The 21513-nt window shown below is 46.1% G+C and overlaps 1 protein-coding gene across 1 annotated transcript; it reads left to right on the top strand.

Annotated features, from left to right (window-relative positions):
* Positions 1-2283: 2283 nt before the first annotated feature.
* ECRG4 (ECRG4 augurin precursor) lies at positions 2284-13580 on the top strand. The gene is made up of 4 exons (XM_058278287.2): positions 2284-2439; positions 7620-7667; positions 9672-9829; positions 13183-13580. The coding sequence occupies exons 1-4, from the start codon at positions 2361-2363 to the stop codon at positions 13333-13335; spliced, it is 438 nt and encodes a 145-aa protein (XP_058134270.1). The 5' UTR covers positions 2284-2360; the 3' UTR covers positions 13336-13580.
* The last annotated feature ends 7933 nt before the right edge of the window (positions 13581-21513 follow it).

Consider the following 21513-nt stretch of genomic DNA (forward strand, 5'->3'; position numbering starts at 1 on the left):
CAAGGTTATTCTTTTGACATATAGGCGCATAAAAAGTTAGGATTCGATATTTACTTTTTCTTCAATTGCTACAACTCTGAGTTGATTAAAGCAGGCTTTCCCCCCTTAGAATCTTTGAATTAAAAAAGCCCGTAAAATCACCACAGTAAATGTGCAGGGATGGGTGAGAGGGTGTGAAATGTAAATCTGCCAAAAAGTGGAAAAAGGAAATGATTCAGTGGCTACATGAATTCAGTTCTGATCAGATCCGAGTTATGAGACGAGTTTATAAATGTTGGGTTAAAAACAAATACTCCTAGAGATTCAGGAGGAGAGGCATGATCCCCACAAGATAAATAAGAGATTACAATTAATATGTTTAATTTGTGTTCTAAACCAATTCAAATAAAACATTGACTTTTCATTTGCTTTGACTTTCTTCCTAATGATAAATTGCTTGTCCTTGAGAAAAAGTAAATATATGCTTAGTTGCTTTTTTTGACCCTCCCTCCCATTCTGGTTTCCCCTAGGGATTATGAGCATCTCCCTAACTCCACGTCTAACATCTTTCTGATGGCACCGGGGAGACAAGCTGCCCAAGTCATTGTTATTTTCTCAGGGCCAATTTGCACTTCTTCTCTTCTCAGCTACCATCTGCCTTTTCTAGATCTATGTTAAAATGCTGCCTGATAGATATATCTAACTACATTACATGGAGAGCTAATTAGGTGGTGAGATGGCAAGCATTTAACACTGGAAGGTAGAAAAGGCGAGAAAAGGATGAAGAAAAGAGAGAGAGGTGGCGGACTTGGCCCAGTGGTTAGGGCGTCCGTCTACCACATGGGAGGTCCGGTTCAAACCCCGGGCCTCCTTGACCCGTGTGGAGCTGGCCCACGTGCAGTGCTGATGCGCGCAAGGAGTGCCGCCCCACGCAGGGGTGTCCCCGTGTAGGGGAGCCCCACCCTCAAGGAGTGCGCCCCATAAGGAGAGCCACCCAGCGCAAAAGAAAGTGCAGCCTGCCCAGGAATGGCGCCGCACACACGGAGAGCTGACACAACAAGATAACGCAACAAAAAGAAACACAGATTCCTGTGCTGCTGACAAAAACAGAAGCAGACAAAGAAGACGCAGCGAATAGACACAGAGAACAGACCCCCGGGGTGGGGGAAAGGGGAGAGAAATAAATAAATAAAAAAAAATATTTTTAAAAAAAGAAAAGAAAAGAGAGAGAATCGTCTGAGTTCAGTTCGGTGAGATTTTAGACGGAAGGGCCCCTGGGGTGATCTTTCACCACCACCATTTTGTAGAAGAGGCCTAGAGAGAGGAATCGGGTGTCTTGCCCACCGTCACCAGAAGCACCGGTGATGCCTGGGGCAACAGTCAGTTTTGGCTTCAGTTCTCCACACCCCCTGCCCCGCGCCTGTCCCCTGTCCCTGGGTTTGCACAGGCCTCGGTACTGCGCTGGTAGTTCGTGTTCTCACTAGGCCTTGCTTCAGCATAACCCACGTGTGCCCAGATTCCAGCAAGCGTAAGTGGGAAGTGTTTCTTTTTCTAACTCCTGCAAAACTCACCCGTCTCTTGGTTTCTGAGAGGCTTTTCTATGGGAGTTGTTTGGGACGAGATGTTTTCCTGGACTGCCCTTAGAAGCCAGTCTGCGGAGCCTTTCAGGAGTACCAGCCAGCGCGGCCACGGCCCCCTGGCAGGGCCGTGTGCGGGGCAAGGAAATTCCAAAGGCACCGCGCGCAGCTGGGCCCTGAGCTGGGGAAGGAGATGGAGAGAGGAAAGGGAGGGGGCTGAGGCCAACGTGAAGCCCAGAAGGCAGTGAGAGAGCGAGGGTGGGGGGAGAGGAGCAGGGGTGGGAGGAATGAGCCAAGCGCTGCGCTGGACGCCGGCGTCCCCCCACCCGCCTCCCCGGGGCTGGAAGGCACCGGCCCCGTTCCTGGCTTGCTGCCGCCCTTCCCTGTGCCGCTGGAAGCCGGCGGGGGCCTCGCTGCTTTCTGCAGCCGCAGCGCCCCAAAGATTCCCTGTGCGCCCCTGCCTTGCAGCCGAGGGGGCGTCGAGGGCCGTGAAGCGGGCCGGCTGGCGGGGACCCGCGGCCCCGCGGCCAGGCCAGGCGCTCAGGAGGGGGCCGCCGGGGCGCCCCCCTTGCGCGGGGCCCGGCCGCCCTGGCCCGCTGCCCCTTGGCGCGGCGCCGGGCCCCGCGCAGTCCCGCCCCGCCAGCGCCGGCAGGAGCGAATCGCAGGGCGCGTGCCGCGTGGGCCGGGGGCGCGCGCTGGGGTAGATAGGGCCCGTCCCGCCGGCGTGCCCGCCACTCCCGCCCCCGCGGCTCGCCGTGCGCGCGTCGCTCTCCTGCCCCTCCGCGCCCCGTCGAGCCCGCGGCCATGGCCGCCTCCTCCGCGCGGCCCGCCGTCCTGGCCCTGACCGGGCTGGTCTTGCTCCTGCTGCTGTGCCTGGGCCCAGGTAGGTGGTGGCGATGCCAGGCTCCGGGCGGTGGCCCGGCCTGAGGCTGGGGCCGGCACAGGGTAGCGCGCCCGGGGCGCCCAAGAGGGGAGATGGGTGGTGGGAGACTGGGAAAGGGCCGCGGGTTGACGGGGACACCGGGGCGAGGGTTTTCCAGTGCGTTGTCTCAGAGCTGCAGGGTAACCTTGGGCAAGAGTGAGGGCCCGGGGGCCACGGGGTGGGGCAAGAAGTGCTTCGGCGCCCACGGGCAGGGGCCAGCGGGTAGCGAGGGCGTCCAGAGGCTGGGCCCTCCCGGAGGGGCCGGGGCACCGTCACCCCGATTCCTCGCAGGCGGGGCCTGGGCAGCGGGGGCGGCGTGGGCGGCCGGCAGGTCCGCTTCCAGCTCTGCGCTGGGCCAGGCCTTCCGCAGGTACCCGGAGAGGTGAGCCGCTTTTCCAGGGTGCTTCAGCCCCTTCCACTTCGTGGAGCCCTCAGCCAATCGTGAAAATTCCCAGTTCGTTCCTGGGAAAAGCGCACATTCACCCACACACCCCGAGCGAAGCCGGGTGGTGGGCTCCAGGCGTCCGCACCCTGAGGGTTCGCAGACCCCACTTTAAGAACCGCTACCTGGAATTACTCGTATGCTTTCCCCCGATAATACCTGCTTACACGTGCACACTGCTTTGTGGTTCATCTGCACAGCCCCGGGTATCCACGAGCACCTCTGGTACTTGCTGCTTTGCCTTGCAGCTCTTACGACCCCAGTTGTACTGCGGAGGTACTGGTGCTGGAAGGGGTTAAGTGACTTGCTCAGGAAAACTCGTTAATGAGACAGCTGCTTTTCCCACTATACAGTGGTAAACTGAAAGCAACCTTGGCCTTGCAGTTCTGTATTTTGCTTATTCAAAACAGCCATGGAAAAGCCAACTCACTGCTGAAGAAAGGGAGGAATTCTGCAGTGGGAGGGTGGGGGGGGACCTGCGGGGGGCGCTCTCAGTACAACTACAGGTGATGCTAATCAGTAATTACCTATTTACCTTCCCCACTAGCTCCTCCCGTTTTAAGTACATCTGAAAAAGCCACGTGAGCACTGGCCCTAAGCTGTTCCTTTCCAGGACTCACATTCTAGTTACTCCATACCAAGAGCTTAAAATCTCATCTCATCGAACTGGCATGTGCTCATGATATATCTCATGATATAAAATGAAAATCTTTATATGTATGTAGTCCCAAAGGTGACGCTACAATATCCAAAAACATTGAATGGAGAAAAATATTAATTCCTCGACTTGATCAGTTTATTAATAGTTAGCACCTACAAAAGGGCATCTTGCAATTCTGAATCTGAAGCTGAAAGATCTAATTAGCTCTATTATCACAGCCTAGTAATAGTAAGTGATGATACTGGGGTAAAAATCCATAATGCAGAAAAAAAATGTCACAGCTGTTCACTGGTTCTTGGATCCTTTATTCAAACAAATTTAGCTTTGTGTCCAATTATATGTATTAATATTTATAGTTCAGTGTTTCGTAATTAGCACAGGAACAACATACATAATTCATAATTCAGGGTTTACCTGTGCTTCGCAGTTGTATAGCTGAGATTTGGGAAGCCTTCTGTTTCTGGAGCAGCAGCTACACACATTTGCTGCTAGAAATTGCAGCCTCATCACTAAAGCCTAAAGCCCATATCTATTTCAACGTTGGAACCACACTTTACTCATTAATTTTTAAACACTTTTACAGACAGCAAACAGATGGAAGGACGATATTTAGCTCCGTGTGCTACCCTGTGAGTTGTTAAAAGATTGGCAAATGTTAAGGTATTAATGAATGCTAATATTAGTACCAAAGATCTTATCTTCTTTGGCAAATGTTTTTATGGATTTCTTCATTGACTCTTAAGATTGGAAGAGAAGTAGTAGTTGCACCCCCATCGAATTAAATAATCCCCTCTTACCAAATACTTATGCTCAAACACCTCCTGCAAGCCTTGATCAGAAACGTCTCAGGGAGACTCATTTCATATTTGGGTGACTGCCCAGCTGTTGGAAACCTGACTTAACGCCCTAATCTACAGCAATTGGCCCCTTAAGAGCCATAGTTCTCCTCCTGCAAGTTTCATCTCTCTAGGTTAAACAGCTAAATTCCTTTAATATTTTCTCACATAACAAATGTTTGAGCTCTTGGCTACCATTTGCATCTCCTCTGACCAAAACTCCCATTTTTCTTTGACTTTCCTAAAGTGAATATTGTAAATTGAACAAAACAGTAGCAGGATAGTCTGGTCAAAGTAGTGATGGCACAGAAACAGGACACTTATTTTCTTTTTTTTCAAGATGCTATATCCTTTTATTAACCCAGCCCCAGACTGCAGTTGCTTTTCAAGAACCCCATCGCTGTAGACTGTTGTGGTGCCCAGAGCCGGAAACCACTGGCTGCTGCCCACTGCACTAATCTGAGAGCTCAGCTGTCCCGGAGAAACCCAGCTATTCCCTGGAAGATGTGAAGCCACCACCACTCTGCTTCCCCAGTCCTTCAGGATCATCAGAGAGCTCTAGATTCTTCTCATTTCTGGCTCTGCCATTGAGTCTTTAAAAATAGGGTGACCCTACAGTTGATTGTCCAAGCTGGAACACTTAGAGAGGGAAGGGGCACTATCACTAAATAACCCAGGACCACGGGCATAGCCTGGGATTGCCCTGGGAGACCCAGCCGCGAGTCATGAGGGAGGCACTTGGTAAGTCCTAGCAGTTTGCCCGTCCCATCTCAGAGACACCGGCAGCAAGCTCCCTGGCTGGCACAGCTCTTCTACATGCAATCAACTTACACCCAAAAACGTTGCAAACACAGCGCCTATAGGGGCAGTGGCAAGTGGCTGCTTATGGGCCAGTGGGGCTGCTGCCAGCGGTGTTCAGATTCATGTTTTATTGCCCCTGGGCCCACTGACGAAAGGCAGCTGCCTTAAGAGCCCACGCGTGGTGGTCATTTGAGAGCCCTGGCTTCGGAAATGTATTTTCTCTCCCCAGGGGCCTAGTAAATTTTTAAGCAGGGGTTCCTAACTTTATTTGGATTGCAGACACTTGAGAGACTGGTGCAAACAATGGCTCCTCTTCCTAGGACATTGCACCTTTGCAGTTGGACACACAATTTCCCACACCTTTTCAGATGCCCGCAGGCTGTCCGTGGCCCGAGGGGGTGCCTGACGAGGGGTGCCTGCCCGAGAAGCAGCATCGCCACCGCAAGGCATTTCTCAACCGGGCCGGGAAGCCCGGGGGCTCCCCAGGAGCTCCAGTTCGCCCTTCACGAGACAAACCTTGTGTCTCATTTTACCTGAAAGGATTAGAGGTTCTTCTTCCCTGCAAGTTTAGACAAACACCTCACAGGCCCTCAAACCCGTTCTCCACGTGAAGGGGGCTGTTCTGTGAGGCCAAATGGGATTTTCTATGAAAATGACTGGGTTGATTTGAAACACTTTCAGAATTGTGTGAAAACAGCAGCAAATGTACAAATAATGCCTGATTACAGGATGACCTGGGCAGGCTGTGCAATTGGGCTGAATTTTGTGAGAATTAAAGCATGTTCTCTCCCATCTGTGTGTCACCCCGCTCACTTGCTTCTCACTGCCACTAGGTGTCGGCAAAGTGAGTGGCTCCATCAAGGACAGGCACCAGAACCAGCTCTAAGTCTATGAATCAGGATATTAGAAAAGTGAACCCACTTTTAACCACTCTAAACTTGAATGAATTGTTCTCAATATTTTAGCCCACTTTTCAATTGGGAGAGACTGAGTTGGTAAAAACAGGGAAACATTTTTGTCACTGACAACACATTTTTAAAGCTTTTGACACCCCCTCTCCCCATCTACCCACAACCTAAAAGAAAACAAAACAGAACAAAAAAACAAACAACCAAAAATCCAAGGTACCTGACTTGAATTCACTTAAAAAAGAAAATTTTCCATGTAGGCAGGATCAGAGAGAGATCTGAGTTCTGGTTTACATTACATACCGCCAAAGTACCGCCTTCTAGAAGCAGAATGCATCGTTTAGTGTGTGGGAGGGGGCAGCTGACAGAGAGCTGTGGCAGGTGGAAGCCGCGTGGGGGCAGTAAACACAGTGTTTGGAGCATGGGCTCTGGACCCAGGCCTCTTGGGTTCAACTTCCAACTCCAGGACTTTGTTCTTTGTGCTTGGGCAAATCTTCATCTTCCTGTGCTTCTATTTTCTCATCTTTAAAACTGTGTGAGAACAGTACTTCCACCACAAGGGCATGGTGAAGGTTAAGTAAACAAACATGCATGAAATCCTTAGCATAGAGAATAAGCCCCAGAAAGCACTCAATAAAAATTATTCTTTTTTCCAGTTAGCGTTTTTCAGAAAAACAAAACCCACTATTTAGAGACACCCAATTTGCCCATTGAATCAGCTTCTGGAATGTATGAAATAGCTGAGCACGTGCACATCTGGTCACCCACGTGTCACTTTCCCAGGACTGCTATAACAAAGTCCCATGAACTGGGTGGCTTTAAACAACAGAAGTCAATTCTCTCCCAGTTCTGGAGACTAGAAATCTGAGAGCCAGGTGTTGGCAGGGCCCCTGCTCCCTCAGAAGGTTCTAGGGGAAGATCCTTCGTGCCTCTTCCAGCTTCTGGCGGCCCCAGTGTTCCTTGGCTTGCGGCGGCAAACTCTGCTCGCTGCCTTCCGCTAGCTCCCGTGGCCGGCCTCTCTCTGTACCTGTGTCCTCTCCTTGTCTAGAAAGGAGAGCAGTCATTGGGTTTAGGGCCCACCCTTGGTGAGCCGTGGCCATTGTCACCAGTATGAGCCGTGGGCAGCCTGTATTTTGTTTCCTGGCAGGAGGGGGCCACAACTGTGATTAAATACTGTGTCTCTGATGATTAGTGCCTAGAAGGAAAGGACCACGCGGTGGGGGCAGGCTGATGCGGAAGATGGCTTTCCATGGGGGATGTGCATGGGGATGAGGGAAGGATGAAAGGAAGGGGTCCCCGCATTAGCGGTGACCGCGTCGCGGGGGATGCTAATGGGGAACCCTGTCCTGTAGCGCAGTCAGGACTTTGCTGATGGCCAAGTTACCAAACCGAGGTGGGGGCACACAAATCATTTTTCCGACAGATATCCATGTTTGAGAAATTCAAGGCTATGGTGCAACTCTGAAACTGATATCCATTTATCATTCCTTTAGGTGGCACAAGTGGAAATAAACTCAAGCTGATGCTTCAAAAGCGAGAAGGTAAATATACCCCAAATGGATAAGGGCCACTTGCTTACCTGCCAGAAAGGAAGCGGTGATATTGAACACACTGCCCAGAGTCTCGTATTTGGATGATCAAGTGTTTACTCCTTACAAAGGGTAACGGATCCCAAGGTCTTATTCTGTGGGTATGTGGGGTAGTATTTTATTAGATAAATATTATTACTGGTAAATGAAGATTGCTTTTTGGAAGGCTGTCAGTGTGGACTCAAAAATGAAAGAAACAGTGTGACAGTGTTAATTGAACGGTTTATTTTAGAACCACCAAACACTTGAGAGCGCATATCTAAATTTAGAGCATATCCTCTGGAGTCCATAAAACCCCCTCTGTTGGTGGAGTACTCGGAAGGGCATTGTTGTGTACTCTGTATCCAATTACCTCTTCCCGGAGGGGAGCAGGTTGAAACAGGAAAACCTTCCTGCAGCTAGCCCCTGTTCTGAAAAAATGCTTCTAACGTCAGCGTGGCAGGCAGCAGAACGGAGCCAGCGGAGCAGGCTGGGGCCCTGAAACGCAGCTTCGGGACCCGCTCTCCTGCTGGAGCTACTGGACCAAGGAAGTCAGTTGGGAGGGGGATGGCCCGTGACTGCCCTTTCCCCTCTCCGAACTTTCATCTCCATCTGTAAAATGAAGCGGTATCTTTCCCTTAGGAATGAACATCTTGGCCACATTTCTGAGGTGACCCTGGTAACCCCATCTTCTTTTCTTTCCTGGCTGATGGGGGACTCCAGGGGCCGAGGTCTGCTCTGCTTATCTGCGTGCTTCCCAGGGGGCCCTCACAGCCGGCTCCCCCCGCGGATTCCTGGAGCCTGTGCGGCCCCCTCTGGGGGAGGGGGTTCGTGGGGTGCTCCCCCCTACGGCAGAGCTCCCGGCAGCTTTCTCCCAGTATCTGCAGCCCCTCGGGAGGCCCTGGCGCACCCCCAGGCTAGCAGGTGGCCCAGGCTGCTCAGGGGTGACCAGGTGCCCTCACAGGCCCAGCCTGTCGGAGGTGGGGCCTGAGAACGAGCAGGTGCCATCATCCCGACTCCTCACGGGCATTCCTCAGCTCAGGGCCGGAAGCCCCCACTGAGCGCCTGCCACAGGCACTGAGGGGCGCACACGGGGGCCCAGAGGCGCAAAAGCGAAGCCTGCTATTTTTACCCAGCGACTGGCACGACAGCAGGCCCTTTACCGACGCTGTTGACTCGTTCTTCGTTTTTCGTCACAACGCTGGCTTGCCAGTCCAGCGTTGCAGGTGCGGGCGCCAGGCTGGGACGGTTCAGTCACTTGCTCGGAGCCACCGCTGGGATGGGTGCAGCAGCTGCTTCCTCTGAGCTCAGCCTGTAAAGGTGGTCCCGGGTCCACCACTGAGATGGCCTTAGCTGCGGTGTGAGAGGAGAGCCAGGGTTGAGCACCGGTCGGCACTTGATTGCTTGGCGGGGATCAGCCCCTGAGGCCCAGAGGTGGTAGCCCAAGGGGGGCTGCCCGTGCCCGCCACCTCCTCTGAGAAGTCGGGTCTCCTGCCAGGCGGGGCTGAGTCACTGCCCTCGCAGGGCTCGTGGTTCCAGTTCTCTTTGCTCAGTCTTCTCAGTTAGCAGCATCCTCTCGCATCTGCACAGACAACGAGCGTGCACTAGGCATGCAGTTCTGTGCCCTGAATGCAGGGGCCCTGCTGTGAGCCACTGCCCGCACCCCTCTGGGCATGGTGCCTGGGCTGCAGGGGATGAGCCGAATTTCACTTTTTTCCTGGACCCTAGAAGGTGAACTGTTTTAGCCTGTGCTTTTTTATATGTCTGGACCCAAAAAATGGGAGAGCTTACAAGCAGCACAGAAAAGTGATGTTTTTGTGCTGTATTTTATCGCACATCACGGGAAGGATGAAGCCAAGAGTCAAAACCATCTTATGCATGGAGGGGGAGGGCAGGATATAGTAACTGTGCTTCACCCCAGTAACACAAAAAGAGCTAATTTTTTGGCCTTTGGGGATGGGAAATTGATCATTTCAGCATCTGCCCCCGCTAAGACTAAAGTGGCCGTTGACGAGAGCAAAGCAAAAGAATTTTTAAACAGCCTGAAACGCCCGAAACGCCAGCTGTGGGACCGGACCCGGCCGGAAGTCCAGCAGTGGTACCAGCACTTCCTCTACCTGGGCTTTGATGAAGCTGTAGGTATCTTTCCCACTGGGCGTCTCACTGTCCCCGGGGCAGTGGGGTGGGGACGGAGGAAAGGCTGGGAAATAGAATCCAGAAAATGTAGGCTGCATTATGCGTTCCAAAAACATGAGCCCCCGTTAGATGCAAACCGCTCTTTGGTGTAATACGAGTGGTGTAATGACATCAGCTGGATTTTCTTCCCATCACACTGAGCTCGGAGGGGAATCTCTCAGGCGAGGAGAGGCTTGGAAGACAGAATTCCATAAAGGCCAGAGGCTAAAATGGCTGAGCCATAAATTAATCAAGAATGTGGTTTTCCTAGGAACCCTTTTTAATTTATCTGTACGTTTTACCCCTGGGTGTCATTTAAATAACTCAAAACCACAAAAAGTTTTCCAGCTTTACCTTGAAATGTCAAAAACAATAAAATCGATGCAAGGACTCTTGAGGATAATGGAAAGAGATAAAAAGTGACTTTTAAAGAGAGACAGGTCTTTGCAGATATTTCTGAAAAAAGTTGCCAATGCATTAGAGGAAAAAAATGATTTTCAGTTTGTGGGTCTAAATAATAGCTTTAATGGATAAATTCATGGACTTAAGGACAAAAAAATGCTTGTAATTACAGACTTACAACTGGTATAGGTAAGATGGTGGCCAGGGAAAGGTAGACAGTTAAAAGCTTATATTCTCTTGCACAGGAGCATTTTTACAGTGACTGACAAGGATGACCCCATCACTCGCTAGGAGAGCCCTCTGTGAAATTTAGCCTGTGTGCTCCTGCCCAGTGGTAGATGAGTGTCTCATGGGCAGCATCTTCAATGGGGTCAGCCGATGGGTTTCTCCAAATGGGCACACGATGCATATGGTGCATGGAGGGGGCATACGAAATACTATAATAGGTAAAAACAACCACCACCTTAGAAACAACCTTTACAGTGGCTGCAGAAAATCAAATCATGTGACTGTATCACGATTTCCTTCTTGCACCCTACCACTGGACAAATAGATTGTTCTCTATGATCTTTTTTGCTACTAAAAATATATATATATATTTACTGTTCAAATAGCTAAGCACTTCATACTAAACTCTCTGCCAAGCATCATTCTAAGCACTTATGTGGATTAAGTTGCTTTCACAAAACAACCTAATAGGTCACATCTTAGTTTACCAGGGCTGCTGTAACCAATACCACGGACCAGTTGGCTTAAACAACAGGAATTTATTCTCTCACATTTTGAAGTCCAGACATCAGAATCGAGGTGCCGGCATAATGGAGCTTTCTCTGAAGTCCGGAGCCTTCTGGTGGTGGCTTGCTGGCAGTCCATAACTCAGCCTGCCTGGCCAGCTGTCTCCCCTCCCCCCATGTCCTACTCCTCTGCTCGTAAGGGCCCCACTTACATTGGCTCGGGGCCCATCCTGGTTCTGTTTGGCCCCCCTTTAACCAGTAATATCTGTGAAGATCCTATTTACAAATGGGTTTGCCTGCACAACTGGGAACATGTCTTGGAGGGGGCCTGATTCTGTTTAACAGGAAAGGAGCATTATTTGGATCTTTGTGTATAGAGTTTGTTCCTTATTTAGCAGTACATTCTGACCAGCGGACTTACTGGGGCAAAATACAGAAGCACGTATAAAGGCCTCCAAATATTTTTAAATTACATTTTCTCATAAGTCATGTATGAGAACCCTAGTTTTCTAGCCCCTTCAGCAGTATCAGGGATTCTCATTGAAAACAAAAAAGATAAATTTTCTGACTTGATGGATGGAAACAGTATATCATCTTTTAGTAATTCGCCTAGTATCTGCTGGGCAGGAAGTTTAACATGGAGAAAAGGCCAAAATAATGTCTGGTGACAAAAACAGAACTAATATGTATGTAAAATAAGATTATAACAAATTCTGCATTAAAAACTAGAAGGAAATACAGCAAAATGTTACAAGCAGTTGTCTTTGGTAGTGGAATTTTATGATCCTTCTTTTTCTCTTTGTCCTCCTCCCACATACAGATTTTAAAAAAGAGTTTGCATTATTTCTGAATTCACAAAAATTTTCAAATTTTATTAAAAATATATGTATGTTTTTTCAGCCAAAAGCTCAAATAAATTTAGCAAATAACAAAAGGCAAGGAACAAGATTATATCATGGAAAAAAAAATAACCATGAGAACGAGCGGGGAAGGGAAGGAGGCTGCGGTCAGAGTTCAGAAAGGTCATCAAGGACAAAGATCCCTTCTTTGGCCGATGGAGTGAGCAAGTTGCCCGGCCTACCGTGGCCCTCCTTTTTGGTTTTATGCCCGCTCACCCAAAATGGACAGCTCTTCCGCAGGGAACTCCAGCCCCACAGAGTTTTCAGACTTGAGTGACAACCCAATTAAAATGAAATTTTAATTGACAGCCTGATTAAAATGAAAACCCAGATCCCTGGGACCCAATCACCAGGGAACTCAACCCAGACGGTGCGGGCTGGTGCCCGTGAACCTGCATTCAAGGGCATCCTAGACATGGAGGCAGGCGTGCACAGGCCACGAGAACGCCGGGCTCAGAAGCCCAGGTTCCGTGACATACAGACACCCCCAGCTGTCTCCGGAGGCTCGCGTGCAGATTCACTCCCCTCCTCTTCGCCTTCACACGAAACCTCTTATCTTGCACCCTCACCAACAAGAGTAGCTTCTGCTTTTAAAAATGGATTAACAGCAAAAACCAGTGGCCCGAGACAGAAATCTGAATGTCCTGCTGTACTTTCTATTAATCGTCCATCCTTCCCCTCCCGTCTTATTAACTGCAACTGTCTATATTCAAATCTATCACAAATTGTAGGCTTCCTGAAGGCAGGGAGGATGTCTCACCTGCTTTTGGCAGCCCACCAGTGCCTACCGCCGCACCTGACATGCTGTGCCCCTTTAACCAGCGTTTGCAGCATGAATAAACCCACCTGTGCGTGCTCTGCCAGTGCAGAGGTTGATTTTATTTGGCCAACACGTATTAAGCATCTACCATGTGCAAAGCAGTGGTCCCAGCAAGAATGTATAGTACTTGATGGTAGGTCAAGTTGGCAATTTTTTAAATTTTTTTTTTACCAAAAAGAGGGAAAAACAAGTGTGGGGCATAGTTAGAACTGGTGCGACTTAAGTTTTCAAAGGTACAGGTGTGCATTCCTTTGGAGAATAGCTTTCTCGGCATTCTTTAGGTGGCTGGCACTGACTGCTAAGCACAAGAATACTATGGCAAAGACTTACTCTTAGTAAGGGGTGTCTAATTGAGGAAGAAAAGCCACCCCAGAGAGAAGTCCCGGCAGGAAGCCAGTGACCTAGGGGAGTGTGTGTCCTTAGATCAACCCTTTATTGTTATTTTTCTTTTCCTTCAGAAATTTGAAGATGACATTACGTATTGGCTTAACAGAGATCGAAACGGGCACGAATATTATGGCGACTATTACCAACGTCACTATGATGAAGACGGTCCCCGAAGCCCCTACAGCTTTCGGCACGGGGCCAGCGTCAACTACGACGACTACTAACCGTTTCACACGCGGACAAGAGGCCAGCAGGGCTTTTCTCCGTGGATCTCATAAAGCCAGTTTGGTTTCTGTTTTGCTTTACTTCGCCAGATCTTTTCTACCTTCCTTTTTTTTTTAGAGCTTTTTCTGACCAGAAAGGAAGAGTTAAACAAAGAAGAATGTAGAAATGCCTTTTGATATTTCATGCAGGTCTCTAACAGTGCGTTTCACTTACAGATAGAAATAAAAGCATTTGGTTAAAAACACAGCACTTCTCTGTGCACTCATTTGGGTGAAAACGAAGCTGGCGACGTGCTCCTTCCCTCCACGTTTCTGAAGCTGAAGGGTCACCGGAGAGGCCCCTCTCCATGATCATCCCAAGCGTCCCTCTTCCAAGCAACACCCCACCACCACCCCAAGCGGACAATTGTACCGAGCAAGGGGTCTTCAGTTTGTTAAAATTCAGCCTGCACCAAATGCCAGATATAAAATGAGGAAGATAATTTAATTGAAAATTATTTATGGTGACAGTAAGGGCTTTGAGAGTTCTAATCACTTGACAGGCACCCGAGGCCTTTCTGGGTCCCAGACCTTGAGCTGGGGCTGGACATATTTCATAATATCCTACAGGAAATGAAGAGCAATGGTAAAAAATAAAAAATGAAGTTTGGTTGATTTGGAGCCTCATCCATTTTATAATTAAAACATAAAACTTTAATCACTGAATTCAGTAAAGATGTAAGGATATATTTCATCCTATTTAAACAGCTTGAGTGAATGAAGGGAGAGAGGAAAGAGAAGTGGTGTTGGGGTGGGGAGGAGGGGGGAAGGTGGGAAGGAGATGGGGGGGAGGGAGTTTGGTATCCAAGGAGTCTTGGTATCCTTGCACCACTGCTGAGGGGGTGGGAGAGGGAGTCAGAAGGGGTTGTATGCTCATTTCTGAGACTAATGAACACATTTTGTTCTTCAGGGAAAAAAAAAATGCAATTTTGCATAGTCTCTGAAAACATGTCCCCATTCACAACTCTAGCTACTAAATACATTCTGGGCTTAGTAGAAGTACTGGACTCAGGAGACAGTGTTTATATAAAATCATTCCTTGGAATTCTTTCCACTTTCTTTGCGACTAGTTAGGATGTCAGAGTGGTGACAGAGGACTTCTTGCCTCTTTCCTAAACTTAAAGAGAGCGCTTTCCATGCTTCTCTATTTGCTGATTGAGTTTTGTAGATGTCCTTTATGAAGTTACGGAAATTTCTTTGTATTCTTGATAAAATTTTGCTCAGCACTATTATTTTAACAGCTTTTCTTTTTCGTTTTATTGAGGTATAATTAACACACAATGAAGTGCACCTATTTAAAATGTGCCATTTGATGAATTTGACCCATGTATGCACCCATGTAAACATCACCACAATCAAGATAAGGAAACCATCCATCCTTCCCCGAATTTCCTTGTACCCCTCCATCCCGCTGACTCCCAGCAACCGCCAATCTGCTTTCTGTCACTCTAGATTGGTTTTCATTTGCTAGAATGTGACATAAATGAAATCATGTGGTATTTAATCTTTTTGCTTGACTTCTTACACTCTACATAATAATTTTGAGATTCAGCCAAGTTGTTGCATGTATCAATAGTTCATTCCCCTTAATGGCTGAGTAGTAGTCCATTGTATGGCTCTTTGGGTGGTGTCCAGTTTTGGCTATTACAAGTAAAGCTGCTGTGAACTTCAGTGGACAAACCTTTGAATGCTTTCATCACCCTTGGGTAAATATCCAGCTGGGGAATGCCTGGGTCACATGACAGGTGGATGATTTACTTTTTAAGAAAAAGGCCAAATTGTTTTCCAAAGCGGTTGTGCCATTTTCCGTCACCCACCAGCATGGATCAGAGTTCCAGTCACTCCTTAGTCTCATCCACTTTTGGTATGGCCCATCTTTAATATTAGCCATTCTAGTTGTAGTGTAGTGGGGTATCTTGTGTTTCAAGTAAGCATACAATAAAAATGGCCTTTTTTGGTGTACATTTATGAGTATTAAGATGTTTAGATTTGTGCAACCATCATGACAATCGAGCTAAAAAAACAGCCCCTCATGCCCAAAGCTCTCCCTCATGCTAAGCACTATTTTTAATGTCATAAACTGATGTTGAATTTTTTATCTACTGAAATAATAAAATTTTTCTTCTTTATGTATTAATGTGAATTCTATTAATAAAAACTCCAGTATTAACCAATGTTGAATTCCCAGACTACACTTGATCATGATGTATTATCTTCTTTATTCATTGCTGGGGCTGGTTGGTAATATTCAATCAGAATTTTTGTATGAGTAAAGTGGGCCTGTAGTTTCCCTTCTAGTTCTGTTCTAGTTAGTTTGGATGTCAGGGATATGCCAGCCTCATTAAACGAATTGGGAGTGTTTTCTTTCCTATTCTCTGTGTAAGCATGGAAGTAGCTGTTTCCAGTTTGGGGGCATTCAGATAAAGCCATTTGGATATGGTGTTTGGTGATAAAGGTGGGGATTTCCACTATGGCTTGCATTCCTTTTACAGTCAATGGATTATTCTGATTTTGAGTTTCTTCTTGAGTCTGTTTTTTGAAGTTATCCATTGTATCTAACTTTTGAAGTGTATTGGGAGTTTTTCTTAATATTCTCTTATCTGTTTATAATCTCTAGCCTTGGTGATTCTTTTCTTTTTTCTATTCTATTTCATTTGGCCTTTTAAAATATGAATCTTGCCAGGTACTTTTCAAATATGAAGCTTTTGTTTTGTTGATTTCTTCTTTCGTGTATTTTGTTATTTCATGAATTTCTGCTCTTTTAATTTCCTTCCTTCTACTTCTGTGGTTCTTTGATTTGTATCAGATCTTAGCTCTACTGAGCTGTTTTTTTTTTAAGGGATGTACTTAAAGCTTCAAGTATCCCTCCAAGTATTGTATCCCATTAATTTTTATGTGAGATATTTTTCTTCTAATTTCCATTATGATCTCTCCCTTTGACCCATGAGCTGGTTTTAAGTGTTCCTAAATCTCTAAGGCAATGAATTTTTCTAATTATCTTACTGGTTGTGTTTTCTAACTTAATTGCACTATAGTGAAAAAAAATGTAGTCTGGCTGATCCCAATCCTTTCAAGTTTATTGAGGCTAGCTTTAAGTCCTAGCATGTGTCAACTCTGGAAAATGTTCCATGTATGCTTAAAAAAAAGTATCTTCTCCAAGAATCAGATGCAGTTAAGGACTTAACTTCATCAGTTCAAGCTTGATAGTTGTACTGTTCATTTTCTATTTTCTTACTTTAAAAAATTTTTGGACTTCTTATTTATTGGTTACTGAGAAGTCTGTTAAAATCTACTACTATGAGGCGGTGGACTTGGCCCAGTGGTTAGGGTGTCTGCCTACCAACATGGGAGGTCTGTGGTTCAAACCCTGGGCCTCCTTGACCCGTGTGCAGCTGGCCCATGCGCGGTGCTGATGCGCGCAAGGAGTGCCGTGACAAGCAGGGATGTCCCCACGTAGGGGAGCCCCATGCGCAAGGAGTGCGCCCCCTAAGGAGAGCTGCCCAGCGCGAAAGAAAGAGCAGCCTGCCCAGGAATGATGCTGCATACACGAAGAGCTGACACAACAAGATAATGCAACAACAACAACAAAAACACAGATTCCCATGCCACTGACAACAACAGAAGGGGACAAAGAAGACGCAGCAAATAGACACAGAACCGATAACCGGGGTGGGGGGGAGGGGAGAGAAATAAATAAATAAATCTTAAAAAAAACCTACTACAATGATGGATTTGATAATTTCTCCATTAGTTCTGTCTGTTTCGCTTTATAGATTATGAGGCAATGTTATTAGGTACACACACATTTAGAATTTGATGTATCTTTCTGGTGAATAGAAGCTTTGTATCATGTAGTTAACTTGCTGATTTCTAGTAATGCTTTTTGCCGTAAGTCTCCTTTGACATTAATGTAGCTTCCTTTGGTTAATGTTTGCTTGGGTTATATTTTCCATTGTTTGGCTCTTAATCTTTCTGTATTTCTATACTGAAGATGTATCTTTTGTAGGAGTGTACAGCTGAATTTTGGTGTGAAAATATGGCATAACAAGGTCTTAATTGGATAATTTAGTCCACTTACAGTTTTTGGGATTAGTGATAAGGTTTTATTTCTACCATCACACTTTGAACTTTTTCTCGTTTTCCCTGCTCCTTTCCCCCTCTCTTGCCTCCTCTTTCATTCATTTGAACTATTTTGTTTTCTTCTACTTCTTTTGAAATTATACATTGGGCATATTTTATTAATGTTCACCCTATTTAATATATATTTAACAACAGTTACATGTAATCAATAATACATGGATCTTGGTATACTGTATTCTCCAATCACCCTCTTCTGGTTTATATGCTCTTGTAACTTGACATTTCAAATCTAGTTTCCCCCACAAATAGACATTATCCTTGTTTCATAGAGTCATGGGTTTGTTTAGTTATATATTAACATTTGCTCACAATTTCTCTTTGTAACTCAGACCATGCATCTAAGATCATTTTCCATCTGTCTGAATTACATCATTCAGAATCTCTTTAGTAAATGTCATTGATGGTAAACTCAAGTTTGCTTGAAAATTTCCCTTGCTTTATTTGGTATTGGATTCTAGTTGGAGAGTTATTTCATGAATTCATTGAAGAGATTACTTTACCGTCTTCTGGTTTCCACTATTGATATTGAGATTAGTTGATATTGAATGACTAATTGCCATTCCTTTGCAGGTGATACTGTTTTCTCCAACTATTTTTTTTTAAACCTACTCTTTTTCATTGACACCTCTATCTACACATATGTCTCTATATTTATGCTGGATGGGTTTGTTGAGTTTCTTAATCTGAGGATAAATGCCTTTTAACAAGTTTGGAAAATTCTCATCCATTACTTCTTTAAACAGTGCTTTTTTTACCCATACTATTATCACTTTTCTGGAACTTTGACTCAAGTGTGTAAATCTCAATTTAATTTTATTAAATTTTTCAAATATGCTTGATTATATCTCTCGTTGCCTGCTTAGATTTTCAAGTTCCTCTTTTGAGTGTATGAGACATTTCTGCTATATTCTTTGTTACTTCCAATATCTGAAGCCTTTGGGACCTATTTCTGTTACCTATAGTTTCTCACTCACGGTGTCTTAACTACCTGATTTCAGGTAATTTCTAATTGTGACCTACACATTTTCTTTGACACTTCATTTTTAAAGTTAATTTGAATTCCTCCAGGTACTGCTTTTGCTAGTGGCCTGGGGTATGATGTGTGTGTGTGTGTGTGTGGCGGGGGGGGGGAGGACACATCTACCAAACTGGGAACAATTTAGGTTACATTGTCCTCTTTTGGATTTATCAACCTCATGTGGATACTCTGTGGTTACTATTTTCATGGGTGATGGTTCCCACCCACTCATCTACCCACCACCCAACTCTGAATGAAAGAAATCATCTCACTGCCCCTTTCTGTGTAATGGGTTTATTTATCATTGATCCTACAGCAGTTTGATATTATTGATGAATTCCAAAAAGAAATGTTGGATTATGTTTGTAAACTGGTCTTTTCCTCTAGGCATATTAGAGGCTTTTGGAGTCAGAGGTTTTACTTTTACTCAATTAAATAATGATTAAGTCTTTGATTGGGCCACATCAGTAAGTTGCATTCCCACCCCCTTGGTGGGCAGGGGACTCACAGAGAAACCTCAATGCAGAGAAGGGAGGGTGAAGTTTTGAGCTGGAGCCCTGGGAAGTAAACACACAGAGGTAGAACAGCTGAGCCCAGAGAGAATCAAGCCCTGGAGAAAGAGTCAGAGCCGGTCACCTGACAGTCCACAGCTGATCTTGTGGAGAAAACAGCAGCTGAACCCGGAGAGAAACAGAGCCCTGGAAGAGAGGAACCCAGGAAGCCTGAATCCTGGCAGACATCAGCAGTCATCTTGCTCCAACATGTGAAAATAGACTGGTGAGGGAAGTAACCTATGCTTTATGGCCTGGTATCTCTAAGCTCTTACCCCAAATAAACAACCTTCATAAAAGGTGTTTGGTATTCTGCATCAGCACCCCTTTGGCTGACTAATACAAATCCCTACTCCAAGGGATCTCTGCACAACCTTCAGAAAAGCTCAAGCAGGAACCCTCAGGCAATAGTTGGTTTTCTTTTATCTGGGATTCTGCAGGTTTCTTAATTTTGTACCATTTAAGGAATGCATTTTAAAAGATCTATGTACCTTAAAAAATTTTTTTTTTAAACTGGAAAAAAAGATACTTTTGAAAAAAATCATGCTCATCATTTCATTTGCTCTCACTGAGAGATTTATTCAGAATATCTAATTTACTATACTGGAAACAGAATTTCTATTTGGTTGTTTATTTCAAGGATCTTCACCTTTTCTGTGTCTAGGAATCCCTTCTTAGAAAGTTTTAAATGCAAAGCATAAGATTACAAAGGACACCAATTATATTGAAAACATTGTCAATAGTTTAAAAGACAAATTTGTGATAGAGTAATATTATTTAGTGGCTGGTCTATACAACTACTATAACTTCAAAATAGTAAAAATAAATGTTATTTGGAGATACCTACAACAACTATAACATGATGAAATATCCAATTTGATTTCTGTGGATAACAAAGTCCCAGCTAAGAGAAAATACAGTTTTAAAAAGATCTATATTTATAATACACAGCAATGCTAAATTGGAGTTAGTTCAGTGAAAATAAAGATGCTAAGTTTCCCCCCATTCAAATTCAAGAAACCCTTTAGTTAAAGGGGATGCCAGTCAAATCCTGTAATATATCCAGAGTGGAAGCTTCTGACGATTCTTAGGACAAGGATTAAAATACTTGATGTGTCTGGCCCTTGCCAGCCTCTTTAGCCTCCTCTTGTTCTTTGTGCTTCAGCCACTCCACCCTGTCAATTCCTGCAGCAGGCCATGCTCTTCTCTCTAGAATGTTCTCATCGCTGGCTTAGGTAACTCCCAGACTTCGTCAGTGCTCAGTGTTGTCACTTCCTCTCTCCAATTCTCCCAGGTCAGCTTCCCCTCACAGACTCTGATATATCACTGCAGACCTTCCTTTATAAGATTTAGCAGAGGTGATTCTTTCTCCCTGCTAGACTGTAAACTCCAGGAGAGCAGGGGCCAGAATTGTCTTTGCTCAGCACCCAGCAAAGGAGGTGCTCTTCAAGACTTGCTGAATGAATCCTGACTACACTCAGGAAGTTTGGAAGAACTGATCTAGTTCCATTTTTACATGAGGAAAACGATGGCCACAGAGGCTGAACAACAGGCGCCTTCTGGGATACAAAGTGAGTTAGGAACAGAACAGACCACAACTCAGCCTCAGGGGCCTTCCCATATTAAAGTATTTTTCTCCCTCCTCCCCAGAGACACCCACTTCTTATTGCCAAAGCATGACTCCTGGGCATACGGTTTCCCAAGCCTGTGCTCAGCCTGACAACAAATTCTTCCACGTTGCCTCCACATGGGCAGCCTGAAACTTTCTGAGAAGTTTGACTTGATCGAGGATGAGAATCTGAGGCCAGCCAGGTGGAAGCTGGCTCAACTTTGGTCAGAGGCCCTTTTCCAAGTGCTTTTCCAGCAATACCCTCTGATCCTGAGTGCCCCTTTTAAAATGAAAAGCAAACAAAAAACCTCCGTCTTCCTCTATGGATCAGGATTATTCTATATTATGGGTAAGCCTAGATACAGGAAGAAACGTTAGAGTCATTAGGGATACACTGCCCACACATCTCTGGATTACAGATGAAGAAATTAGGGCTCAGGGAAGTCACCTGACTTGCTTACAACTAGGCCAGAATTTTTCTGGTAGCTTAGTGATCTATGTTTTCCACTTCCTGTAGCAGAAAGGGAAAAATCAAACCTCAGAGATATAGCAGGCAAGTGGGATTTATAAATAACCATCTCAGGGACGGAGACTTGGCCCAGTGGATAGGGTGTCCGTCTACCACATGGGAGGTCCACGGTTCAAACCCCAGGCCTCTTTGACCCGTGTGGAGCTGGCCCACGCACAGTGCTGATGTGTGCAAGGAGTGCCCTGCCACGCAGGGGTGTCCCCACGTAGGGGAGCCCCACACGCAAGGAGTGCGCCCCGTAAGGAGAGTCGCCCAGCACAAAAGAAAGTGCAGCCTGCCCAGGAATGGCGTC

This window comes from Dasypus novemcinctus, chromosome 17 (assembly GCF_030445035.2).
Source record: "Dasypus novemcinctus isolate mDasNov1 chromosome 17, mDasNov1.1.hap2, whole genome shotgun sequence".
In the NCBI taxonomy this organism is placed as follows: domain Eukaryota; kingdom Metazoa; phylum Chordata; class Mammalia; order Cingulata; family Dasypodidae; genus Dasypus; species Dasypus novemcinctus.

Coding starts and splice junctions, on each gene's coding strand:
- ECRG4 (XM_058278287.2), top strand. CDS start 2,361: ATGGCCGCCTCCTCCGCGCGGCCCGCCGTCCTGGCCCTGACCGGGCTG. Junction 7,668..9,671: donor GATGCTTCAAAAGCGAGAAG/GTAAATATACCC, acceptor TGATCATTTCAG/CATCTGCCCCCGCTAAGACT. Junction 9,830..13,182: donor ACCTGGGCTTTGATGAAGCT/GTAGGTATCTTT, acceptor CTTTTCCTTCAG/AAATTTGAAGATGACATTAC.